This window comes from Arachis hypogaea, unplaced genomic scaffold (assembly GCF_003086295.3).
Source record: "Arachis hypogaea cultivar Tifrunner unplaced genomic scaffold, arahy.Tifrunner.gnm2.J5K5 arahy.Tifrunner.gnm2.scaffold_21, whole genome shotgun sequence".
In the NCBI taxonomy this organism is placed as follows: Eukaryota; Viridiplantae; Streptophyta; class Magnoliopsida; order Fabales; family Fabaceae; genus Arachis; species Arachis hypogaea.
This window is the reverse complement of record NW_027255449.1, coordinates 46,189-70,176: the sequence shown is the minus strand read 5'-3', so window position 1 is coordinate 70,176 and position 23,988 is coordinate 46,189. Positions and strand designations below refer to the sequence as shown.

Sequence of the window (23,988 nt, the reverse complement as noted above, 5' to 3'; positions counted from 1 at the left end):
CTAAATCAACCACTAAACTAAAATTGCTCAATCCTTCAATCCCTGTGGGATCGACCTCACACCCGTGAGTTTTATTACTTGATGCGACCCGGTGCACTTGCCGGTTAGATTTGTGTGTTTTGGGAGAAATTCATTTTTCCACCAAAATTTACCCATCAGTCACGCGTAAAAACCGTGACCATAGCCTTATCTATGGTCACGGTTTTTGCCGTGACCATAGCTCCATGGTCACCCCACCTTAAAACCGTGACCATAGCCTTATCTATGGTCACGGTTTTTGCCGTGACCATAGACTCTTTGGTCACCCCTCCTTAAAACCGTGACCATAGCTCTATGGTCACCCCACCTCAAAACCGTGACCATAGCCCTATCTATGGTCACGGTTTTCACTGTGACCATAGCCTCTATAGTCACCCTTCCTTAAAACCGTGACCATAGCCCTATCTATGGTCACCCCCATCTTAAAACAGTGACCACAGCTTATCTATGGTCACCCCACAAAACCGTGACCATAGCCTTATCTATAGTCACGGTTTTTACCGTGACCAAAGTCTATTTTGTTTTATGAGATTTTTTTTTTAAAGCATAATGACATCCCAAAATGATGATGATCACAAAATAAATCTAAAAATAAAAAATGATAATCAAAAATTAAGATAAGTTGTGATTAAAGTAACCAGCTAACATATCAATATAGTTGAGTGAATACACTTGTCTCAATCTTAGTTTCATACAGTGATATATACACTAACACTAAGTAGACACTATTAACAAAATTGTTCCACAGGCGTGAAAGCAATACAATTTAGACTCTACTAGGATAGACTGTTTCTGGTATTGCTATTCTTTCTTCTCAACGCTCGAGAACTTTTATTTCAGCCACTTAAACATTTGAAAGCTCAACACCTGCTTCATTAACATGCAAAGTAAAGTCACATTAGACATAAACACCTACATTTATTCTTCTTCAACTTAGAAAAAAAAAACATATCATTAAAACATATATACATCACACATATAATAGTACACACTATACAGCACACATCCACATCATAGTATATGACACATCATAAAACAATATAAAGTACTTGAAGAGATAGTTGTATATATTACCAAAGTACTTGAAATCCTCTGAGTAGCTTCTTTTTGTTTTTAACACTTTATTTTTGACAGACTTCATTGCAGCTCTCAATTCCTATAAAGCACCAAATAATATAAATATACCACAAGTAAAAAGAAAATGGAAATAAAAAATGAAGCAACATGAACAACAAAGCAAACCTGAAAAGCCCTAGATTGGCAATCGACAAAACTTAGGTAAGTATGCTCCTTATCATTCCAATTTACAGATCTGGATTCTGAAAAAAATCCTAATTTTCAAGTTTCTTCTTCTCCTCAAATTTACAAATTTACTTTGTTCAAGCTGCAAAGAAATTACTAAAGCATGTTTTGTTCAAGCTGCAAGGAAATAGTGTAACTTGTGTGTCACTTGATATTTTATATATAAATTGCAACTACTTTCAACTATTTATAAACCAACTGAACTAACATGGTGTCATGTGCATTTTAGTCAATATCTTACTAAAAACCCTAAGAGCATCACCATTCAATCATTCCCTTAAATACCTCTTTTTTCCAAATAAAAGGAAAGTGACATGTCATGTGGATGTAACTTTGGTAGACTGTCACTCAATAGTTTAATTATTATAATCCCTCATGGTTTAAGCATGGTAGTTATTGTTGAAATAACAGTAGCACCAAGCAACCAAAAAGAAAAAAAAGGATTCATGCGCATCAGTATATCTATAATAACATAATATCAAGACATGTAATGGGTGTTATAAAGATAACATAATTCAGATATCTATAATAACAATGGTATCCAAACTTTTCTCAATATGAAAGTTGCTCAAGAATTGATAATTTTAATACAAATTTAAATTTTACAACATATTTGACATAAATAACATTTTTAGGCATGTAGCTATTATATTTGGCTTCTTAATAACCATGTACTTGCAAATTGTAGGAAACTTACCACATTATCTAGTTCAAGCATCTCTACATATCTCTTTTTCGATACATCGTTACTTGAAGTGGCCCTTTCAATAGAAGCAGGATCCTGAGACATATAATCCATGATTAGCTTAATGAATAAACCTCATACTTATTTAAATATGTCAGCCATAAATCTTGATGATATATTACAGAAGGAAAAAGTTAACACAACATACAACTTCCCACTACCTAATCCTTCTATGAGTATATAAGAATACATGATAAAATGGGGATTTCTAATCTCTATCAAAAAGTAACAGAGCCTATCAATGAAAAAGAAAGAATTTTAAGCCATACAGGAAAATATTATCTTGCAAGAGTATAGAAGCATACAGGCCATACAGGAAATACTCCCATGTCCCACAAGAGTCATCTATACCCTTCTAATATGAATGTAATAGATATTTTACACAACCTTGGAGCAAATTCGACTATCAACTCAAATTACTCTGAATCAAAACTTGGCCAAGACCTTCAATTCAAAATTAATGTTAAGGATGCGATATAAGCTTGGGTGGGATCAAAGATGATAAATAATATGGACAAGAGAAAAAATAGTATCGGTAGAACTTAGAAGTAGTTATAAATTTTAATAAATGGAATACCTTCAACTAACAGCTATACTAACTTTCTTCGCATGCTATGTTGGTCAGGCTCAGTAACAGATTTGACAAAATGAAAATAATATTGAACACAATGGAAAAGTTACATACTTTGAAAGGGCAAGGAACAAGCATGCCAATAAATCCTCTATCAAATCAGCAGCTCTAATTGTGTACAAGGCATTCTTGAGTCCACGTGAAACAAGATAATTCTGAGTGTCCTTCGACAAAGAATATCCCTTGTACACACTAACAGGAGGATCACATACCTGAAAGGCAAGACAATAACACAATGGGAAAAGTCAATACCTCATTCTCAATAGCCTTTGAATATTCCTTCTACATTTCACTATTGTCATGGGAGACAAGAACCACAAACAAAACAACCACATAAATAGCCACTAGTGTCCTGCCCAATAAAACAGATAAAGTAACCACACCACCCACTGTAATCATGCAGAGAAGAGAATAATTATCTAAAAAGGGGAAACAACAAAAAGTAATTCGAATAGCAGCAACAATAGAAACTAATTGTTAGAAACATGAATAAGAGAGCATTATAGAGAAACTAGTTGTTAGAAACATGAATAAGAGAGCATTATAGATAATATAGGGTTCCAAAAGAGAATAATTACAGAGGATCCAACTTGAGACTGGCAATCAACGAGTGTATCATATACTCCAACGATGTCCCCTTTTCGGACCACAAAGAAGGTGACCTTCTCCTCATGCTCCATAACAGACGCCACAGGTTCAGGCTCCACCACCTTCTTCTTGCGGCCTTTCTTGGCAGAGGAGGAGGAGGAGTAGCAGCAGCGAGAGGGAAACCTAGCGAGCACGAACTGAGAGCGGGGAGAGAGAGTAGGAGGAAGAGTTATCTTAATGGGGAAGTTGCAGAGGGAACGGCGGCTGGATAGGAAGCGAGCGAGGATGGCGGCAGTGTAGGATGAGAGGTTGGAGAAGCAGTTCATGACACAGCTGCAGGGTTAGTTGCAACCGATTCCCTGCTTCTTCTCAGCTCGATCGCCCTCACTCTCCCTCTCTTCCTTGCGAGCATCGACTGCGACGGTGGCTGCCAGCTCCGTCGGCGCCGTCTCCTTCCTCCTCCCTCTCTTCCCTTCTCTGTTTTCCCTCTCTTTCTGCGTTTTCGTGGGTGTGTGCGTGTGTTACCGTGAGGCGGGGGCGTTGAGGATTTGTATTTTGGGAAATTAGGGGTTTGGGGGTTTAGGGTTAGGGATTATGATTTTTAATTTGGAAATTAGAGTTAAAAATTAAGAATTTTATAAAAAAATTGGATTGAATAGATATTTTGATAAAATTGATGGATAGAATAATAATTTTAAATTAAATATATTCTATTAAAAATATTTTAAAATAAATTATATAAATTATTATTAGTTTTTAATTATTAAAATTTTAAATTTTAAATATATGAAGAACTCAAAAATTAATTATTTTTATTTAGATTTAACAGTTAATTTTTTTTAATTTAAAAAATTAATTTTTAGTCAATATTTAAAATTTAATTATTAATAAAAATTATATACTAATTTTATAAAAAATATAAAATAATATATATTATTTTTAAAAATTAATTATTTTGTGATAAACTGTGACTATAGACTCCTTTAAGTCACTCTCAAAGTCGTGACCATAGATCCTTTTAGGTCATCCTTCCGAAAAATCATGACCATAGACCCTTTTTGGTCACTGTAAAAAACCGTGATCATAGACTCCTTTAGGCCACCCCCCAAAACCGTGACCATAGGCCCTTTTAGGCCACCCCCAAAACCGTGACTATAGATCCCTTTAGGCTACTCCCCAAAACCGTGACTATAGACTCCTTTTAGGCCACCCCCAAAACCGTGACCATAGACCCCTTTAGGTCACCCCCCAAAACCGTGACCATAGACTTTTTTAGGTCACCCTTTCTTGAAAAACCGTGACCATAACCCCCTTTTGGTCACTGTAAAAAATCGTGACCATAGACCCCATTAGGTCACCCCCAAAACCGTGACCATAGATCCTTTTAGGTCACCCTCCAAAACCGTAACCATAGACCCCTTTAGGCCACCCCCCAAAACCGTGACCATAGACCCTTTTAGCTCACCCTTTTTTGAAAAAACATGACCATAGACCCTTTTTGGTCACTGTAAAAAACCGTGACCATAGACCCCTTTAGGTCACCCCTCAAAACCGTGACCATAGACCCTTTTAGGCAACCTTTTTTAAAAAACCGTGACCATGGGTACTCTATGGTCACCCTTTCTAAAAAAACTGTGACCATAGCTTTTTTTTTGGTCACCCTAAAAAACCATGACCATAGAGGGTCTATGGTCACGGTTTTTTACCGTGACCAAAAAAACCGTGGCTATAGACCCAAAATGTTGTAGTGTTACCAAAAAGTTGAAAAATAAAGATTTTTAGAAATATCCAATCAACAAAAATTTAAAAAGTTTAAAATTTTAAAACTAATTTATTCTAAATTTGTGAAAAATAGCACTATCCGGTGAATAAAAAAATATTCTTGAAAAAAATTTAGGATTTCAAAAGACAAAATTTTTTATTTTTTTGAATTTTTAAATTTTAAAATTAAATTTTTTATTTAAATAGAAAAATAAAATAAAGTCAAGAAATATTACGAAGACAAGAAAAAAAGATGAAAACTTTTTATTTTTAAATTTTGAAACTAAAAAAATAATCTTTTTACCAAAAAGTTGAAAAATAAAGATTTTTAGAAATATCCAATCAACAAAAATTTAAAAAGTTTAAAATTTTAAAACTAATTTATTCTAAATTTGTGAAAAAATAGCATATCCGGTGAATAAAAAAATATTCTTGAAAAAAATTTAGGATTTCAAAAGACAAAATTTTTTATTTTTTTGAATTTTTAAATTTTAAAATTAAATTTTTTATTTAAATAGAAAAATAAAATAAAGTCAAGAAATATTACGAAGACAAGAAAAAAAGATGAAAACTTTTTATTTTTAAATTTTGAAACTAAAAAAATAATCTTTTTACCAAAAAGTTAAAAATAAAGATTTTTAGAAATATCCAATAACAAAAATTTAAAAAGTTTAAAATTTTAAAACTAATTTATTCTAAATTTGTGAAAAAAATAGCACTATCCGGTGAATAAAAAAATATTCTTGAAAAAAAATTTAGGATTTCAAAAGACAAAATTTTTTATTTTTTGAATTTTTAAATTTAAAATTAAATTTTTTATTTAAATAGAAAAATAAATAAAGTCAAGAAATATTACGAAGACAAGAAAAAAAGATGAAAACTTTTTATTTTTAAATTTTGAAACTAAAAAAATAATCTTTTTACCAAAAAGTTAAAAAATAAGATTTTAGAAATATCCAATTAACAAAAATTTAAAAAGTTTAAATTTTTAAAACTAATTATTCTAATTGTGAAAAAATAGCACTATCCGGTGAATAAAAAAATATTCTTGAAAAAAATTTAGGATTTCAAAAGACAAAATTTTTTATTTTTTTGAATTTTTAAATTTAAAAATTAAATTTTTTATTTAAATAGAAAAATAAAATAAGTCAAGAAATATTACGAAGACAAGAAAAAAAGATGAAAACTTTTTATTTTTAAATTTTGAAACTAAAAAAATAATCTTTTTACCAAAAGTTGAAAAATAAAGATTTTTAGAAATATCCAATAACAAAAATTTAAAAAGTTTAAAATTTTAAAACTAATTTATTCTAAATTTGTGAAAAAATAGCACTATCCGGTGAATAAAAAAATATTCTTGAAAAAAAATTTAGATTTCAAAAGACAAAATTTTTTATTTTTTTGAATTTTTAAATTTAAAAATTAAATTTTTTATTTAAATAGAAAAATAAAATAAAGTCAAGAAATATTACGAAGACAAGAAAAAAAGATGAAAACTTTTTATTTTTAAATTTTGAAACTAAAAAAATAATCTTTTTACCAAAAAGTTGAAAAATAAAGATTTTAGAAATATCCAATTAACAAAAATTTAAAAAGTTTAAAATTTTAAAACTAATTTATTCTAAATTTGTGAAAAAATAGCACTATCCGGTGAATAAAAAAATATTCTTGAAAAAAATTTAGGATTTCAAAAGACAAATTTTTTATTTTTTGAATTTTTAAATTTAAAATTAAATTTTTTATTTAAATAGAAAAATAAAATAAAGTCAAGAAATATTACGAAGACAAGAAAAAAAGATGAAAACTTTTTATTTTTAAATTTTGAAACTAAAAAAATAATCTTTTTACCAAAAAGTTGAAAAATAAAGATTTTTAGAAATATCCAATTAACAAAAATTTAAAAAGTTTAAAATTTTAAAACTAATTTATTCTAAATTTGTGAAAAAATAGCACTATCCGGTGAATAAAAAAATATTCTTGAAAAAAAATTTAGGATTTCAAAAGACAAAATTTTTTATTTTTTTGAATTTTTAAATTTAAAATTAAATTTTTTATTTAAATAGAAAAATAAAATAAAGTCAAGAAATATTACGAAGACAAGAAAAAAAGATGAAAACTTTTTATTTTTAAATTTTGAAACTAAAAAAATAATCTTTTTACCAAAAAGTTGAAAAATAAAGATTTTTAGAAATATCCAATTAACAAAAATTTAAAAAGTTTAAAATTTTAAAACTAATTTATTCTAAATTTGTGAAAAAAATAGCACTATCCGGTGAATAAAAAAATATTCTTGAAAAAAAATTTAGGATTTCAAAAGACAAAATTTTTTATTTTTTGAATTTTTAAATTTAAAAATTAAATTTTTTATTTAAATAGAAAAATAAAATAAAGTCAAGAAATATTACGAAGACAAGAAAAAAAGATGAAAACTTTTTATTTTTAAATTTTGAAACTAAAAAAATAATCTTTTTACCAAAAAGTTGAAAAATAAGATTTTAGAAATATCCATTAACAAAAATTTAAAAAGTTTAAAATTTTAAAACTAATTATTCTAAATTGTGAAAAAAATAGCCTATCCGGTGAATAAAAAAATATTCTTGAAAAAAAATTTAGGATTTCAAAAGACAAAATTTTTTATTTTTTTGAATTTTTAAATTTAAAATTAAATTTTTTATTTAAATAGAAAAATAAAATAAAGTCAAGAAATATTACGAAGACAAGAAAAAAAGATGAAAACTTTTTATTTTTAAATTTTGAAACTAAAAAATAATCTTTTTACCAAAAAGTTGAAAAATAAAGATTTTTAGAAATATCCAATTAACAAAAATTTAAAAAGTTTAAAATTTTAAAACTAATTTATTCTAAATTTGTGAAAAAATAGCACTATCCGGTGAATAAAAAAATATTCTTGAAAAAAAATTTAGGATTTCAAAAGACAAAATTTTTTATTTTTTGAATTTTTAAATTTAAAATTAAATTTTTTATTTAAATAGAAAAATAAAATAAAGTCAAGAAATATTACGAAGACAAGAAAAAAAGATGAAAACTTTTTATTTTTAAATTTTGAAACTAAAAAAATAATCTTTTTACCAAAAAGTTGAAAAATAAAGATTTTTAGAAATATCCAATTAACAAAAATTTAAAAAGTTTAAAATTTTAAAACTAATTTATTCTAAATTTGTGAAAAAATAGCACTATCCGGTGAATAAAAAAATATTCTTGAAAAAAAATTTAGGATTTCAAAAGACAAAATTTTTTATTTTTTTGAATTTTTAAATTTAAAATTAAATTTTTTATTTAAATAGAAAAAAAATAAAGTCAAGAAATATTACGAAGACAAGAAAAAAAGATGAAAACTTTTTATTTTTAAATTTTGAAACTAAAAAAATAATCTTTTTACCAAAAAGTTGAAAAATAAAGATTTTTAGAAATATCCAATTAACAAAAATTTAAAAAGTTTAAAATTTTAAAACTAATTTATTCTAAATTTGTGAAAAAATAGCACTATCCGGTGAATAAAAAAATATTCTTGAAAAAAATTTAGGATTTCAAAAGACAAAATTTTTTATTTTTTTGAATTTTTAAATTTAAAATTAAATTTTTTATTTAAATAGAAAAATAAAATAAAGTCAAGAAATATTACGAAGACAAGAAAAAAAGATGAAAACTTTTTATTTTTAAATTTTGAAACTAAAAAAATAATCTTTTTACCAAAAAGTTAAAAATAAAGATTTTTAGAAATATCCAATTAACAAAAATTTAAAAAGTTTAAAATTTTAAAACTAATTTATTCTAAATTTGTGAAAAAATAGCACTATCCGGTGAATAAAAAAATATTCTTGAAAAAAAATTTAGGATTTCAAAAGACAAAATTTTTTATTTTTTTGAATTTTTAAATTTAAAATTAAATTTTTTATTTAAATAGAAAAATAAAATAAAGTCAAGAAATATTACGAAGACAAGAAAAAAAGATGAAAACTTTTTATTTTTAAATTTTGAAACTAAAAAAATAATCTTTTTACCAAAAAGTTGAAAAATAAAGATTTTTAGAAATATCCAATAACAAAAATTTAAAAAGTTTAAAATTTTAAAACTAATTTATTCTAAATTTGTGAAAAAATAGCACTATCCGGTGAATAAAAAAATATTCTTGAAAAAAAATTTAGGATTTCAAAAGACAAAATTTTTTATTTTTTGAATTTTTAAATTTAAAAATTAAATTTTTTATTTAAATAGAAAAATAAATAAAGTCAAGAAATATTACGAAGACAAGAAAAAAAGATGAAAACTTTTTATTTTTAAATTTTGAAACTAAAAAAATAATCTTTTTACCAAAAAGTTGAAAAATAAAGATTTTTAGAAATATCCAATTAACAAAAATTTAAAAAGTTTAAAATTTTAAAACTAATTATTCTAATTTGTGAAAAAAATAGCACTATCCGGTGAATAAAAAAATATTCTTGAAAAAAAATTTAGGATTTCAAAAGACAAAATTTTTTATTTTTTTGAATTTTTAAATTTAAAAATTAAATTTTTTATTTAAATAGAAAAATAAAATAAAGTCAAGAAATATTACGAAGACAAGAAAAAAAGATGAAAACTTTTTATTTTTAAATTTTGAAACTAAAAAATAATCTTTTTACCAAAAAGTTGAAAAATAAAGATTTTTAGAAATATCCAATTAACAAAAATTTAAAAAGTTTAAAATTTTAAAACTAATTTATTCTAAATTTGTGAAAAAATAGCACTATCCGGTGAATAAAAAAATATTCTTGAAAAAAAATTTAGGATTTCAAAAGACAAAATTTTTTATTTTTTTGAATTTTTAAATTTAAAATTAAATTTTTTATTTAAATAGAAAAATAAAATAAAGTCAAGAAATATTACGAAGACAAGAAAAAAAGATGAAAACTTTTTATTTTTAAATTTTGAAACTAAAAAAATAATCTTTTTACCAAAAAGTTGAAAAATAAAGATTTTTAGAAATATCCAATTAACAAAAATTTAAAAAGTTTAAAATTTTAAAACTAATTTATTCTAAATTTGTGAAAAAAATAGCACTATCCGGTGAATAAAAAAATATTCTTGAAAAAAATTTAGGATTTCAAAAGACAAAATTTTTTATTTTTTTGAATTTTTAAATTTAAAATTAAATTTTTTATTTAAATAGAAAAATAAAATAAAGTCAAGAAATATTACGAAGACAAGAAAAAAAGATGAAAACTTTTTATTTTTAAATTTTGAAACTAAAAAAATAATCTTTTTACCAAAAAGTTGAAAAATAAAGATTTTTAGAAATATCCAATTAACAAAAATTTAAAAAGTTTAAAATTTTAAAACTAATTTATTCTAAATTTGTGAAAAAAATAGCACTATCCGGTGAATAAAAAAATATTCTTGAAAAAAAATTTAGGATTTCAAAAGACAAAATTTTTTATTTTTTGAATTTTTAAATTTAAAAATTAAATTTTTTATTTAAATAGAAAAATAAAATAAAGTCAAGAAATATTACGAAGACAAGAAAAAAAGATGAAAACTTTTTATTTTTAAATTTTGAAACTAAAAAAATAATCTTTTTACCAAAAAGTTGAAAAATAAAGATTTTAGAAATATCCAATTAACAAAAATTTAAAAAGTTTAAAATTTTAAAACTAATTATTCTAAATTTGTGAAAAAAATAGCACTATCCGGTGAATAAAAAAATATTCTTGAAAAAAATTTAGGATTTCAAAAGACAAAATTTTTTATTTTTTTGAATTTTTAAATTTAAAATTAAATTTTTTATTTAAATAGAAAAAAAATAAAGTCAAGAAATATTACGAAGACAAGAAAAAAAGATGAAAACTTTTTATTTTTAAATTTTGAAACTAAAAAAATAATCTTTTTACCAAAAAGTTGAAAAATAAAGATTTTTAGAAATATCCAATTAACAAAAATTTAAAAAGTTTAAAATTTTAAAACTAATTTATTCTAAATTTGTGAAAAAATAGCACTATCCGGTGAATAAAAAAATATTCTTGAAAAAAAATTTAGGATTTCAAAAGACAAAATTTTTTATTTTTTGAATTTTTAAATTTAAAATTAAATTTTTTATTTAAATAGAAAAATAAAATAAAGTCAAGAAATATTACGAAGACAAGAAAAAAAGATGAAAACTTTTTATTTTTAAATTTTGAAACTAAAAAAATAATCTTTTTACCAAAAAGTTGAAAAATAAAGATTTTTAGAAATATCCAATTAACAAAAATTTAAAAAGTTTAAAATTTTAAAACTAATTTATTCTAAATTTGTGAAAAAATAGCACTATCCGGTGAATAAAAAAATATTCTTGAAAAAAATTTAGGATTTCAAAAGACAAAATTTTTTATTTTTTTGAATTTTTAAATTTAAAATTAAATTTTTTATTTAAATAGAAAAATAAAATAAAGTCAAGAAATATTACGAAGACAAGAAAAAAAGATGAAAACTTTTTATTTTTAAATTTTGAAACTAAAAAAATAATCTTTTTACCAAAAAGTTGAAAAATAAAGATTTTTAGAAATATCCAATTAACAAAAATTTAAAAAGTTTAAAATTTTAAAACTAATTTATTCTAAATTTGTGAAAAAATAGCACTATCCGGTGAATAAAAAAATATTCTTGAAAAAAAATTTAGGATTTCAAAAGACAAAATTTTTTATTTTTTGAATTTTTAAATTTAAAAATTAAATTTTTTATTTAAATAGAAAAATAAAATAAAGTCAAGAAATATTACGAAGACAAGAAAAAAAGATGAAAACTTTTTATTTTTAAATTTTGAAACTAAAAAAATAATCTTTTTACCAAAAAGTTGAAAAATAAAGATTTTTAGAAATATCCAATTAACAAAAATTTAAAAAGTTTAAATTTTAAAACTAATTTATTCTAATTTGTGAAAAAATAGCACTATCCGGTGAATAAAAAAATATTCTTGAAAAAAAATTTAGGATTTCAAAAGACAAAATTTTTTATTTTTTGAATTTTTAAATTTAAAATTAAATTTTTTATTTAAATAGAAAAATAAAATAAAGTCAAGAAATATTACGAAGACAAGAAAAAAAGATGAAAACTTTTTATTTTTAAATTTTGAAACTAAAAAATAATCTTTTTACCAAAAAGTTGAAAAATAAAGATTTTTAGAAATATCCAATTAACAAAAATTTAAAAAGTTTAAAATTTTAAAACTAATTTATTCTAAATTTGTGAAAAAATAGCACTATCCGGTGAATAAAAAAATATTCTTGAAAAAAAATTTAGGATTTCAAAAGACAAAATTTTTTATTTTTTGAATTTTTAAATTTAAAATTAAATTTTTTATTTAAATAGAAAAATAAAATAAAGTCAAGAAATATTACGAAGACAAGAAAAAAAGATGAAAACTTTTTATTTTTAAATTTTGAAACTAAAAAAATAATCTTTTTACCAAAAAGTTGAAAAATAAAGATTTTTAGAAATATCCAATTAACAAAAATTTAAAAAGTTTAAAATTTTAAAACTAATTTATTCTAAATTTGTGAAAAAATAGCACTATCCGGTGAATAAAAAAATATTCTTGAAAAAAATTTAGGATTTCAAAAGACAAAATTTTTTATTTTTTTGAATTTTTAAATTTAAAATTAAATTTTTTATTTAAATAGAAAAATAAAATAAAGTCAAGAAATATTACGAAGACAAGAAAAAAAGATGAAAACTTTTTATTTTTAAATTTTGAAACTAAAAAAATAATCTTTTTACCAAAAAGTTGAAAAATAAAGATTTTTAGAAATATCCAATAACAAAAATTTAAAAAGTTTAAAATTTTAAAACTAATTTATTCTAAATTTGTGAAAAAAATAGCACTATCCGGTGAATAAAAAAATATTCTTGAAAAAAAATTTAGGATTTCAAAAGACAAAATTTTTTATTTTTTTGAATTTTTAAATTTAAAAATTAAATTTTTTATTTAAATAGAAAAATAAAATAAAGTCAAGAAATATTACGAAGACAAGAAAAAAAGATGAAAACTTTTTATTTTTAAATTTTGAAACTAAAAAAATAATCTTTTTACCAAAAAGTTGAAAAATAAAGATTTTTAGAAATATCCAATTAACAAAAATTTAAAAAGTTTAAAATTTTAAAACTAATTTATTCTAAATTGTGAAAAAATAGCACTATCCGGTGAATAAAAAAATATTCTTGAAAAAAAATTTAGGATTTCAAAAGACAAAATTTTTTATTTTTTGAATTTTTAAATTTAAAATTAAATTTTTTATTTAAATAGAAAAATAAAATAAAGTCAAGAAATATTACGAAGACAAGAAAAAAAGATGAAAACTTTTTATTTTTAAATTTTGAAACTAAAAAAATAATCTTTTTACCAAAAAGTTGAAAAATAAAGATTTTTAGAAATATCCAATTAACAAAAATTTAAAAAGTTTAAAATTTTAAAACTAATTTATTCTAAATTTGTGAAAAAATAGCACTATCCGGTGAATAAAAAAATATTCTTGAAAAAAAATTTAGGATTTCAAAAGACAAAATTTTTTATTTTTTGAATTTTTAAATTTAAAATTAAATTTTTTATTTAAATAGAAAAAAAAATAAAGTCAAGAAATATTACGAAGACAAGAAAAAAAGATGAAAACTTTTTATTTTTAAATTTTGAAACTAAAAAAATAATCTTTTTACCAAAAAGTTGAAAAATAAAGATTTTTAGAAATATCCAATTAACAAAAATTTAAAAAGTTTAAAATTTTAAAACTAATTTATTCTAAATTTGTGAAAAAAATAGCACTATCCGGTGAATAAAAAAATATTCTTGAAAAAAAATTTAGGATTTCAAAAGACAAAATTTTTTATTTTTTTGAATTTTTAAATTTAAAATTAAATTTTTTATTTAAATAGAAAAATAAAATAAAGTCAAGAAATATTACGAAGACAAGAAAAAAAGATGAAAACTTTTTATTTTTAAATTTTGAAACTAAAAAAATAATCTTTTTCCAAAAAGTTGAAAAATAAAGATTTTTAGAAATATCCAATTAACAAAAATTTAAAAAGTTTAAAATTTTAAAACTAATTTATTTAAATTTGTGAAAAAAATAGCCTATCCGGTGAATAAAAAAATATTCTGAAAAAAAATTTAGGATTTCAAAAGACAAAATTTTTTATTTTTTGAATTTTTAAATTTAAAATTAAATTTTTTATTTAAATAGAAAAAAATAAAGTCAAGAAATATTACGAAGAAAGAAAAAAAGATGAAAACTTTTTATTTTTAATTTTGAAACTAAAAAAATAATCTTTTTACCAAAAAGTTGAAAAATAAAGATTTTTAGAAATATCCAATTAACAAAAATTTAAAAAGTTTAAAATTTTAAAACTAATTTATTCTAAATTTGTGAAAAAATAGCACTATCCGGTGAATAAAAAAATATTCTTGAAAAAAATTTAGGATTTCAAAAGACAAAATTTTTTATTTTTTGAATTTTTAAATTTAAAATTAAATTTTTTATTTAAATAGAAAAATAAAATAAAGTCAAGAAATATTACGAAGACAAGAAAAAAAGATGAAAACTTTTTATTTTTAAATTTTGAAACTAAAAAAATAATCTTTTTACCAAAAAGTTAAAAATAAAGATTTTTAGAAATATCCAATTAACAAAAATTTAAAAAGTTTAAAATTTTAAAACTAATTTATTCTAAATTTGTGAAAAAATAGCGCTATCCGGTGAATAAAAAAATATTCTCGAAAAAAAATTTAGGATTTCAAAAGACAAAATTTTTTATTTTTTTGAATTTTTAAATTTAAAATTAAATTTTTTATTAAATAGAAAAAAAAATAAAGTCAAGAAATATTACGAAGATAAGAAAAAAAGATGAAAACTTTTTATTTTTAAATTTTGAAACTAAAAAAATAATCTTTTTACCAAAAAGTTGAAAAATAAAGATTTTTAGAAATATCCAATTAACAAAAATTTAAAAAGTTTAAAATTTTAAAACTAATTTATTCTAAATTTGTGAAAAAATAGCCCTATCCGGTGAATAAAAAATATTCTTGAAAAAAAATTTAGGATTTCAAAAGACAAAATTTTTTATTTTTTTGAATTTTTAAACTTAAAAATTAAATTTTTATTTAAATATAAAAATAAAATAAAGTCAAGAAATATTACGAAGAAAGAAAAAAAGATGAAAACTTTTTATTTTTAAATTTTGAAACTAAAAGCATAATCTTTTTACCAAAAAGTTGAAAAATAAAGATTTTTAGAAATATCCAATTAACAAAAATTTAAAAAGTTTAAAATTTTAAAACTAATTTATTCTAAATTTGTGAAAAAAATAGCACTATCCGGTTAATAAAAAAATATTCTTGAAAAAAAATTTAGGATTTCAAAAGACAAAATTTTTTATTTTTTTGAATTTTTAAATTTAAAAATTAAATTTTTTATTTAAATAGAAAAATAAAATAAAGTCAAGAAATATTACGAAGACAAGAAAAAAAGATGAAAACTTTTATTTTTAAATTTTGAAACTAAAAAAATAATCTTTTTGCCAAAAAGTTGAAAAATAAAGATTTTTAGAAATATCCAATTAACAAAAATTTAAAAAGTTTAAAATTTTAAAACTAATTTATTCTAAATTTGTGAAAAAAATAGCGCTACCCAGTGAATAAAAAAATATTCTTGAAAAAAAATTTAGGATATCAAAAGGCAAAATTTTTTATTTTTTTGAATTTTTAAATTTAAGAATTAAATTTTTTTTTAAATAGAAAAAAATAAAGCCAAGAAATATTACGAAGACAAGAAAAAAAGATGAAAACTTTTTATTTTTAAATTTTGAAACTAAAAAAATAATCTTTTTCCAAAAAGTTGAAAAATAAAGATTTTTAGAAATATCCAATTAACAAAAATTTAAAAAGTTTAAAATTTTAAAACTAATTTATTCTAAATTTATGAAAAAATAGCACTATCCGGTGAATAAAAAATATTCTTGAAAAAAAATTTAGGATTTCAAAAGACAAAATTTTTTATTTTTTGAATTTTTAAATTTAAAAATTAAATTTTTTATTTAAATAGAAAAATAAAATAAAGACAAGAAATATTACGAAGACAAGAAAAAAAGATGAAAACTTTTTATTTTTAAATTTTGAAACTAAAAAAATAATCTTTTTACCAAAAAGTTGAAAAATAAAGATTTTTAGAAATATCCAATTAACAAAAATTTAAAAAGTTTAAAATTTTAAAACTAATTTATTCTAAATTTGTGAAAAAATAGCACTATCCGGTGAATAAAAAAATATTCTTGAAAAAAAATTTAGGATTTCAAAAGACAAAATTTTTTATTTTTTTGAATTTTTAAATTTAAAATTAAATTTTTTATTTAAATAGAAAAAAATAAAGCCAAGAAATATTACGAAGACAAGAAAAAAAGATGAAAACTTTTTATTTTTAAATTTTGAAACTAAAAAAATAATCTTTTTACCAAAAATTGAAAAATAAAGATTTTTAGAAATATCCAACTAACAAAAATTTAAAAAGTTTAAAATTTTAAAACTAATTTATTCTAAATTTGTGAAAAAATAGCACTATCCGGTGAATAAAAAATATTCTTGAAAAAAAATTTAGGATTTCAAAACACAATTTTTTTTTTTTGAATTTTTAAATTTAAAATTAAATTTTTTATTTAAATAGAAAAATAAAATAAAGACAAGAAATATTACGAAGACAAGAAAAAAAGATGAAAACTTTTTATTTTTAAATTTTGAAACTAAAAAAAAATCTTTTTACCAAAAAGTTGAAAATAAAGATTTTTAGAAATATCCAATTAACAAAAATTTAAAAAGTTTAAAATTTTAAAACTAATTTATCCTAAATTTGTGAAAAAAATAGCACTATCCGGTGAATAAAAAAATATTCTTGAAAAAAAATTTAGGATTTCCAAAGACAAAATTTTTTATTTTTTTGAATTTTTAAACTTAAAAATTAAATTTTTTATTTAAATATAAAAATAAAATAAAGTCAAGAAATATTACGAAGAAAGAAAAAAAGATGAAAACTTTTTATTTTTAAATTTTGAAACTAAAAAAATAATCTTTTTACCAAAAAGTTGAAAAATAAAGATTTTTAGAAATATCCAATTAACAAATATTTAAAAAGTTTAAAATTTTAAAACTAATTTATTCTAAATTTGTGAAAAAAATAGCACTATCCGGTGAATAAAAAAATATTCTTGAAAAAAAATTTAGGATTTCAAAAGACAAAATTTTTTATTTTTTGAATTTTTAAATTTAAAATTAAATTTTTTATTTAAATAGAAAAATAAAATAAAGTCAAGAAATATTACGAAGACAAGAAAAAAAGAAGAAAACTTTTTATTTTTAAATTTTGAAACTAAAAAAATAATCTTTTTACCAAAAAGTTGAAAAATAAAGATTTTTAGAAATATCCAATTAACAAAAATTTAAAAAGTTTAAAATTTTAAAACTAATTTATTCTAAATTTGTGAAAAAAATAGCACTATCCGGTGAATAAAAGATATTCTTGAAAAAAATTTAGGATTTCAAAATACAAAATTTTTTATTTTTGAATTTTCAAATTTAAAAATTAAATTTTTTATTTAAATAGAAAAATAAAATAAAGACAAGAAATATTACGAAGACAAGAAAAACAGATGAAAACTTTTTATTTTTAAATTTTGAAACTAAAAAAATAATCTTTTTACCAAAAAGTTGAAAAATAAAGATTTTTAGAAATATCCAATTAACAAAAATTTAAAAAGTTTAAAATTTTAAAACTAATTTATTCTAAATTTGTGAAAAAAATAGCACTATCCGGTGAATAAAAAAATATTCTTGAAAAAAAATTTAGGATTTCAAAAGACAAAATTTTTTATTTTTTTGAATTTTTAAATTTAAAAATTAAATTTTTTATTTAAATAGAAAAAAATAAAGCCAAGAAATATTACGAAAACAAGAAAAAAAGATGAAAACTTTTTATTTTTAAATTTTGAAACTAAAAAAATAATCTTTTTACCAAAAAGTTGAAAAATAAAGATTTTTAGAAATATCCAACTAACAAAAATTTAAAAACTTTAAAATTTTAAAACTAATTTATTCTAAATTTGTGAAAAAATAGCACTATCCAGTGAATAAAAAATATTCTTGAAAAAAAATTTAGGATTTCAAAAGACAAATTTTTTATTTTTTTGAACTTTTAAATTTAAAAATTAAATTTTTTAATTAAATAGAAAAATAAAATAAAGTCAAGAAATATTACGAAGACAAGAAAAAAAGATGAAAACTTTTTATTTTTAAATTTTGAAACTAAAAAAATATTCTTTTTACCAAAAAGTTGAAAAATAAAGATTTTTAGAAATATCCAATTAACAAAAATTTAAAAAGTTTAAAATTTTAAAACTAATTTATTCTAAATTTGTGAAAAAATAGCACTATCCGGTGAATAAAAAAATATTCTTGAAAAAAAATTTAGGATTTCCAAAGACAAAATTTTTTATTTTTTTGAATTTTTAAACTTAAAAATTAAATTTTTATTTAAATATAAAAATAAAATAAAGTCAAGAAATATTACGAAGAAAGAAAAAAAGATGAAAACTTTTTATTTTTAAATTTTGAAACTAAAAGCATAATCTTTTTACCAAAAAGTTGAAAAATAAAGATTTTTAGAAATATCCAATTAACAAAAATTTAAAAAGTTTAAAATTTTGAAACTAATTTATTCTAAATTTGTGACAAAAAATAGCACTATCCGGTTAATAAAAAAATATTCTTGAAAAAAAATTTAGGATTTCAAAAGACAAAATTTTTTATTTTTTTGAATTTTTAAATTTAAAAATTAAATTTTTTATTTAAATAGAAAAATAAAATAAAGTCAAGAAATATTACGAAGACAAGAAAAAAAGAAGAAAACTTTTTATTTTTAAATTTTGAAACTAAAAAAATAATCTTTTTACCAAAAAGTTGAAAAATAAAGATTTTTAGAAATATCCAATTAACAAAAATTTAAAAAGTTTAAAATTTTAAAACTAATTTATTCTAAATTTGTGAAAAAATAGCACTATCCGGTGAATAAAAGATATTCTTGAAAAAAATTTAGGATTTCAAAATACAAAATTTTTTATTTTTGAATTTTCAAATTTAAAAATTAAATTTTTTATTTAAATAGAAAAATAAAATAAAGACAAGAAATATTACGAAGACAAGAAAAATAGATGAAAACTTTTTATTTTTAAATTTTGAAACTAAAAAAATAATCTTTTTACCAAAAAGTTGAAAAATAAAGATTTTTAGAAATATCCAATTAACAAAAATTTAAAAAGTTTAAAATTTTAAAACTAATTTATTCTAAATTTGTGAAAAAAATAGCACTATCCGGTGAATAAAAAAATATTCTTGAAAAAAAATTTAGGATTTCAAAAGACAAAATTTTTTATTTTTTTGAATTTTTAAATTTAAAAATTAAATTTTTTATTTAAATAGAAAAAAATAAAGCCAAGAAATATTACGAAAACAAGAAAAAAAGATGAAAACTTTTTATTTTTAAATTTTGAAACTAAAAAAATAATCTTTTTACCAAAAAGTTGAAAAATAAAGATTTTTAGAAATATCCAACTAACAAAAATTTAAAAACTTTAAAATTTTAAAACTAATTTATTCTAAATTTGTGAAAAATTAGCACTATCCAGTGAATAAAAAATATTCTTGAAAAAAAATTTAGGATTTCAAAAGACAAATTTTTTTATTTTTTGAACTTTTAAATTTAAAAATTAAATTTTTTATTTAAATAGAAAAATAAAATAAAGTCAAGAAATATTACGAAGACAAGAAAAAAAGATGAAAACTTTTTATTTTTAAATTTTGAAACTAAAAAAATATTCTTTTTACCAAAAAGTTGAAAAATAAAGATTTTTAGAAATATCCAATTAACAAAAATTTAAAAAGTTTAAAATTTTAAAACTAATTTATTCTAAATTTGTGAAAAAAATAGCACTATCCGGTGAATAAAAAAATATTCTTGAAAAAAAATTTAGGATTTCCAAAGACAAAATTTTTTATTTTTTTGAATTTTTAAACTTAAAAATTAAATTTTTTATTTAAATATAAAAATAAAATAAAGTCAAGAAATATTACGAAGAAAGAAAAAAAGATGAAAACTTTTTATTTTTAAATTTTGAAACTAAAAGCATAATCTTTTTACCAAAAAGTTGAAAAATAAAGATTTTTAGAAATATCCAATTAACAAAAATTTAAAAAGTTTAAAATTTTGAAACTAATTTATTCTAAATTTGTGACAAAAAATAGCACTATCCGGTTAATAAAAAAATATTCTTGAAAAAAATTTAGGATTTCAAAAGACAAAATTTTTTATTTTTTTGAATTTTTAAATTTAAAAATTAAATTTTTTATTTAAATAGAAAAATAAAATAAAGTCAAGAAATATTACGAAGACAAGAAAAAAAGAAGAAAACTTTTTATTTTTAAATTTTGAAACTAAAAAAATAATCTTTTTACCAAAAAGTTGAAAAATAAAGATTTTTAGAAATATCCAATTAACAAAAATTTAAAAAGTTTAAAATTTTAAAACTAATTTATTCTAAATTTGTGAAAAAATAGCACTATCCGGTGAATAAAAGATATTCTTGAAAAAAATTTAGGATTTCAAAATACAAAATTTTTTATTTTTGAATTTTCAAATTTAAAAATTAAATTTTTTATTTAAATAGAAAAATAAAATAAAGACAAGAAATATTACGAAGACAAGAAAAACAGATGAAAACTTTTTATTTTTAAATTTTGAAACTAAAAAAATAATCTTTTTACCAAAAAGTTGAAAAATAAAGATTTTTAGAAATATCCAATTAACAAAAATTTAAAAAGTTTAAAATTTTAAAACTAATTTATTCTAAATTTGTGAAAAAAATAGCACTATCCGGTGAATAAAAAAATATTCTTGAAAAAAAATTTAGGATTTCAAAAGACAAAATTTTTTATTTTTTTGAATTTTTAAATTTAAAAATTAAATTTTTTATTTAAATAGAAAAAAATAAAGCCAAGAAATATTACGAAGACAAGAAAAAAAGATGAAAACTTTTTATTTTTAAATTTTGAAACTAAAAAAATAATCTTTTACCAAAAAGTTGAAAAATAAAGATTTTTAGAAATATCCAACTAACAAAAATTTAAAAAGTTTAAAATTTTAAAACTGATGGGTAAATTTTGGTGGAAAAATGAATTTCTCCCAAAACACACAAATCTAACCGGCAAGTGCACCGGGTCGCATCAAGTAATAAAACTCACGGGTGTGAGGTCGATCCCACAGGGATTGAAGGATTGAGCAATTTTAGTTTAGTGGTTGATTTAGTCAAGCGAATCAAGATTTGGTTGATTGATGGGTAACTTGCAGAATTTAAATTGCATTGAAAGTAAAGAGAACAAGAATTAAATTGCTGAATCTTAAAGAGCAAGAAAGTAAATGGCGGAAACTTAAAGAGCAAGTAATGTAAATTGCAAGAATCTTAAATGACAAGAAATGTAAATGGCTTGAAATGTAAAGGGGATTGGGACTTGGATTTGCAGGAATTAAACACAGAAAAGTTAAATTGCATCAAACAGAAAGTAAATGGGAATTGGGGTCGAGTCAGACTCAAGCATAAAAGTAAATGAACAAGTAAGGCAAGAAATAGGAAATTGAAAGAATGAATCAAGATCTCAGGACCCAAGAGACTAGAAAACCAAGTCTAGATCTCAATGCCTTCCTAGATCCAACAAGAACAATAGCAAGGAAATTGTAAATTGCAAAGAGATTAGATGAAGAAGTAATGAACCGAATTGGAAATTAGAGTGCAGTGAAAATCAACAGAGAGATCTAAGGTGAGATTGAAACAGAATTCCTTCAATTCTCTAACCCAAGATCAAGACAAGTGTAGTTGAAATTGAAAGCAATTAAACTCAGAAAGTAAAGATCATTCAAGCTCCCAAAACCACAAGAAAACTCTCTCAAAATTCAAAAAGGAAGCTCCCCGAATAACTTGAATTCTAGCCTATTTATACACTTTCTTCAATTGATCTTCAAGCCTTGAATTGGGCCTTTGCTCTTGGTGGAATTGGGTTGAAAGAGGCCTTGGTTGATTGCTCTTGAAGTTTGGAGAGAAACCCAAGTGAATCAATTGAACCGGATTTGAGTTTTGCAAAGTTGGATTTAAAGTTAGCCTCAAAGTTAGGGGGCTAACTTTGAGGCCAACTTTTTTTAGCAGCAAACCCACTTTCCTGCATCTCACGTTGGTGCCAACGTTAGGGGGCTAACTTTGACCCTAACGTTGGCCTTGCCTTGTATTGGTGTGGCGCCAACGTTAGCCCAAAAGTTAGGGGGCTAACGTTGGCGCAAACGTTGGCACACCCTGGAGGAGAAGTCTCATGCCAACGTTAGCCTCCAAGTTAAGGGGCTAACGTTGGCGCAAACTTTTGGCACATCCTGGGAAGAATTGATATGCCAACGTTAGCCTCCAAGTTAGGGGGCTAACGTTGGCGCAAACTTTGGCCACCCTGGAGCATAATTTCTTATGCCAACGTTAGCCTCCAAGTTAGGGGGCTAACGTTGGCGCAAACTTTGAGTGCCCAGGGAGAAAATTTCAACTTCTCAAGTTAGCCTTCAAGTTAGGGGGCTAACTTTGAGGCTAACTTTTTCACCAAAAGTTTGTGCCAAAGTTTGGGGGCTAACTTCAAGTCCAACTTCATTTATTCCTGATTCAATTTCACTTGTTTCCTTGTTCTCTCTTAGCTTCTAGCATTTCCTTCTTACTTCAACTCTTTTCCAAGCTTTCTTCACCTATCATAAATCAACCAAACACATCAAAGCTATGCTCAAAATCATGAGATGATCATTCTATTCTAATATGCACCAATTATGTCATCAAACCTCATGAATTTGCATTAAATCATATATGGTTGATTCAATCAAGGGAAACATGAAATTCTATTCAATTGGCTTGCTTATGGTTCAAGAAAGTGCATAATTCAAGTGAAAACAAAAGAAAAAGATTAGTAAAACTAGGCTAAGATGACTTGTCATCACAACACCAAACTTAAAGCTTGCTTGTCCCCAAGCAAGAAATGAATTATTAGGAAGAAAGAATGAAATGGAAAAAGATGTTCATGCTAGCAGAATGTTATTGATAGTTCATGGCATTTTGTGTGGATATGCACATACTCACTTCTTATTGATTCTTAGGCCTAGAAAATCTCTTTCAAGCTTCAAGTAACTTATTGCTATGACTTCTCATTATTTCTTTATCCTTGGCTATTTTTTTTTTTGTTCAAAGCTTTATTTGAGTGTCATGTGTAGCAAGTTCATTTTCTTTTCTGTATACTTGACACATTATTCACCATAGACACTTGGCTCACATTCCTTCTTAAACATTGATGCCCAACACCTCTTTGGGTTACTAAATGCCTTGTAGTTAGGTTGCTCTTGATAGTGGACTTTCAGCTGATGATCCCGGATTAGTTAATCCAAGTCACTGATGACAAGTCATCTTAGCCTAGTTTTACTAGTCTTTTGCTTTTGTTTTTACTTGAATTATGCACTTTCTTGATGCTTAAGCAAGCCAATTTAGGTAGATTTTCATGCTTCCTTTGATTGAATCAACCATAGATAATTTAATGCAATTTCATGAGGTTTGATGCCATAATTGGTGCATATTAGGATAGAATGATCATCTCATGATTTCAAGCATAGCTTTGATGTGTTTGGTTGATTTATGATAGGAGAAGAAAGCTTGGAAAAGGATTGAAGTGAGAAGGAATGGCTAGAAGCTAAGAGAACACAATGAATCAAGTGAAATTGAACCAGGAACAAATGAAGTTGGAGTTGAAGTTAGCCCTCAAACGTTGGCACAAACTTTTGGACTTGAAGTTAGC

The 23,988-nt window shown here is 21.8% G+C and overlaps 1 protein-coding gene across 2 annotated transcripts; it reads right to left on the bottom strand.

The window, feature by feature from the left end:
* Positions 1–661: 661 nt before the first annotated feature.
* Positions 662–3,772, bottom strand: LOC114926170 (uncharacterized). 2 transcript variants are annotated; one of them, XM_029296732.2, is made up of 4 exons: positions 3,296–3,772; positions 2,772–2,929; positions 2,039–2,122; positions 662–909 (listed from the first exon to the last, which is right to left on the bottom strand). In XM_029296732.2, exons 1-3 carry the CDS (start codon positions 3,629–3,631, stop codon positions 2,062–2,064), a joined length of 555 nt encoding a protein of 184 aa, XP_029152565.1. In that variant the 5' UTR covers positions 3,632–3,772; the 3' UTR covers positions 662–909; positions 2,039–2,061. The 2 variants fall into 2 exon arrangements, with proteins under 2 accessions (XP_029152565.1, XP_029152564.1); XM_029296731.2 differs by having other exon boundaries at positions 662–906.
* Positions 3,773–23,988: the final 20,216 nt, after the last annotated feature.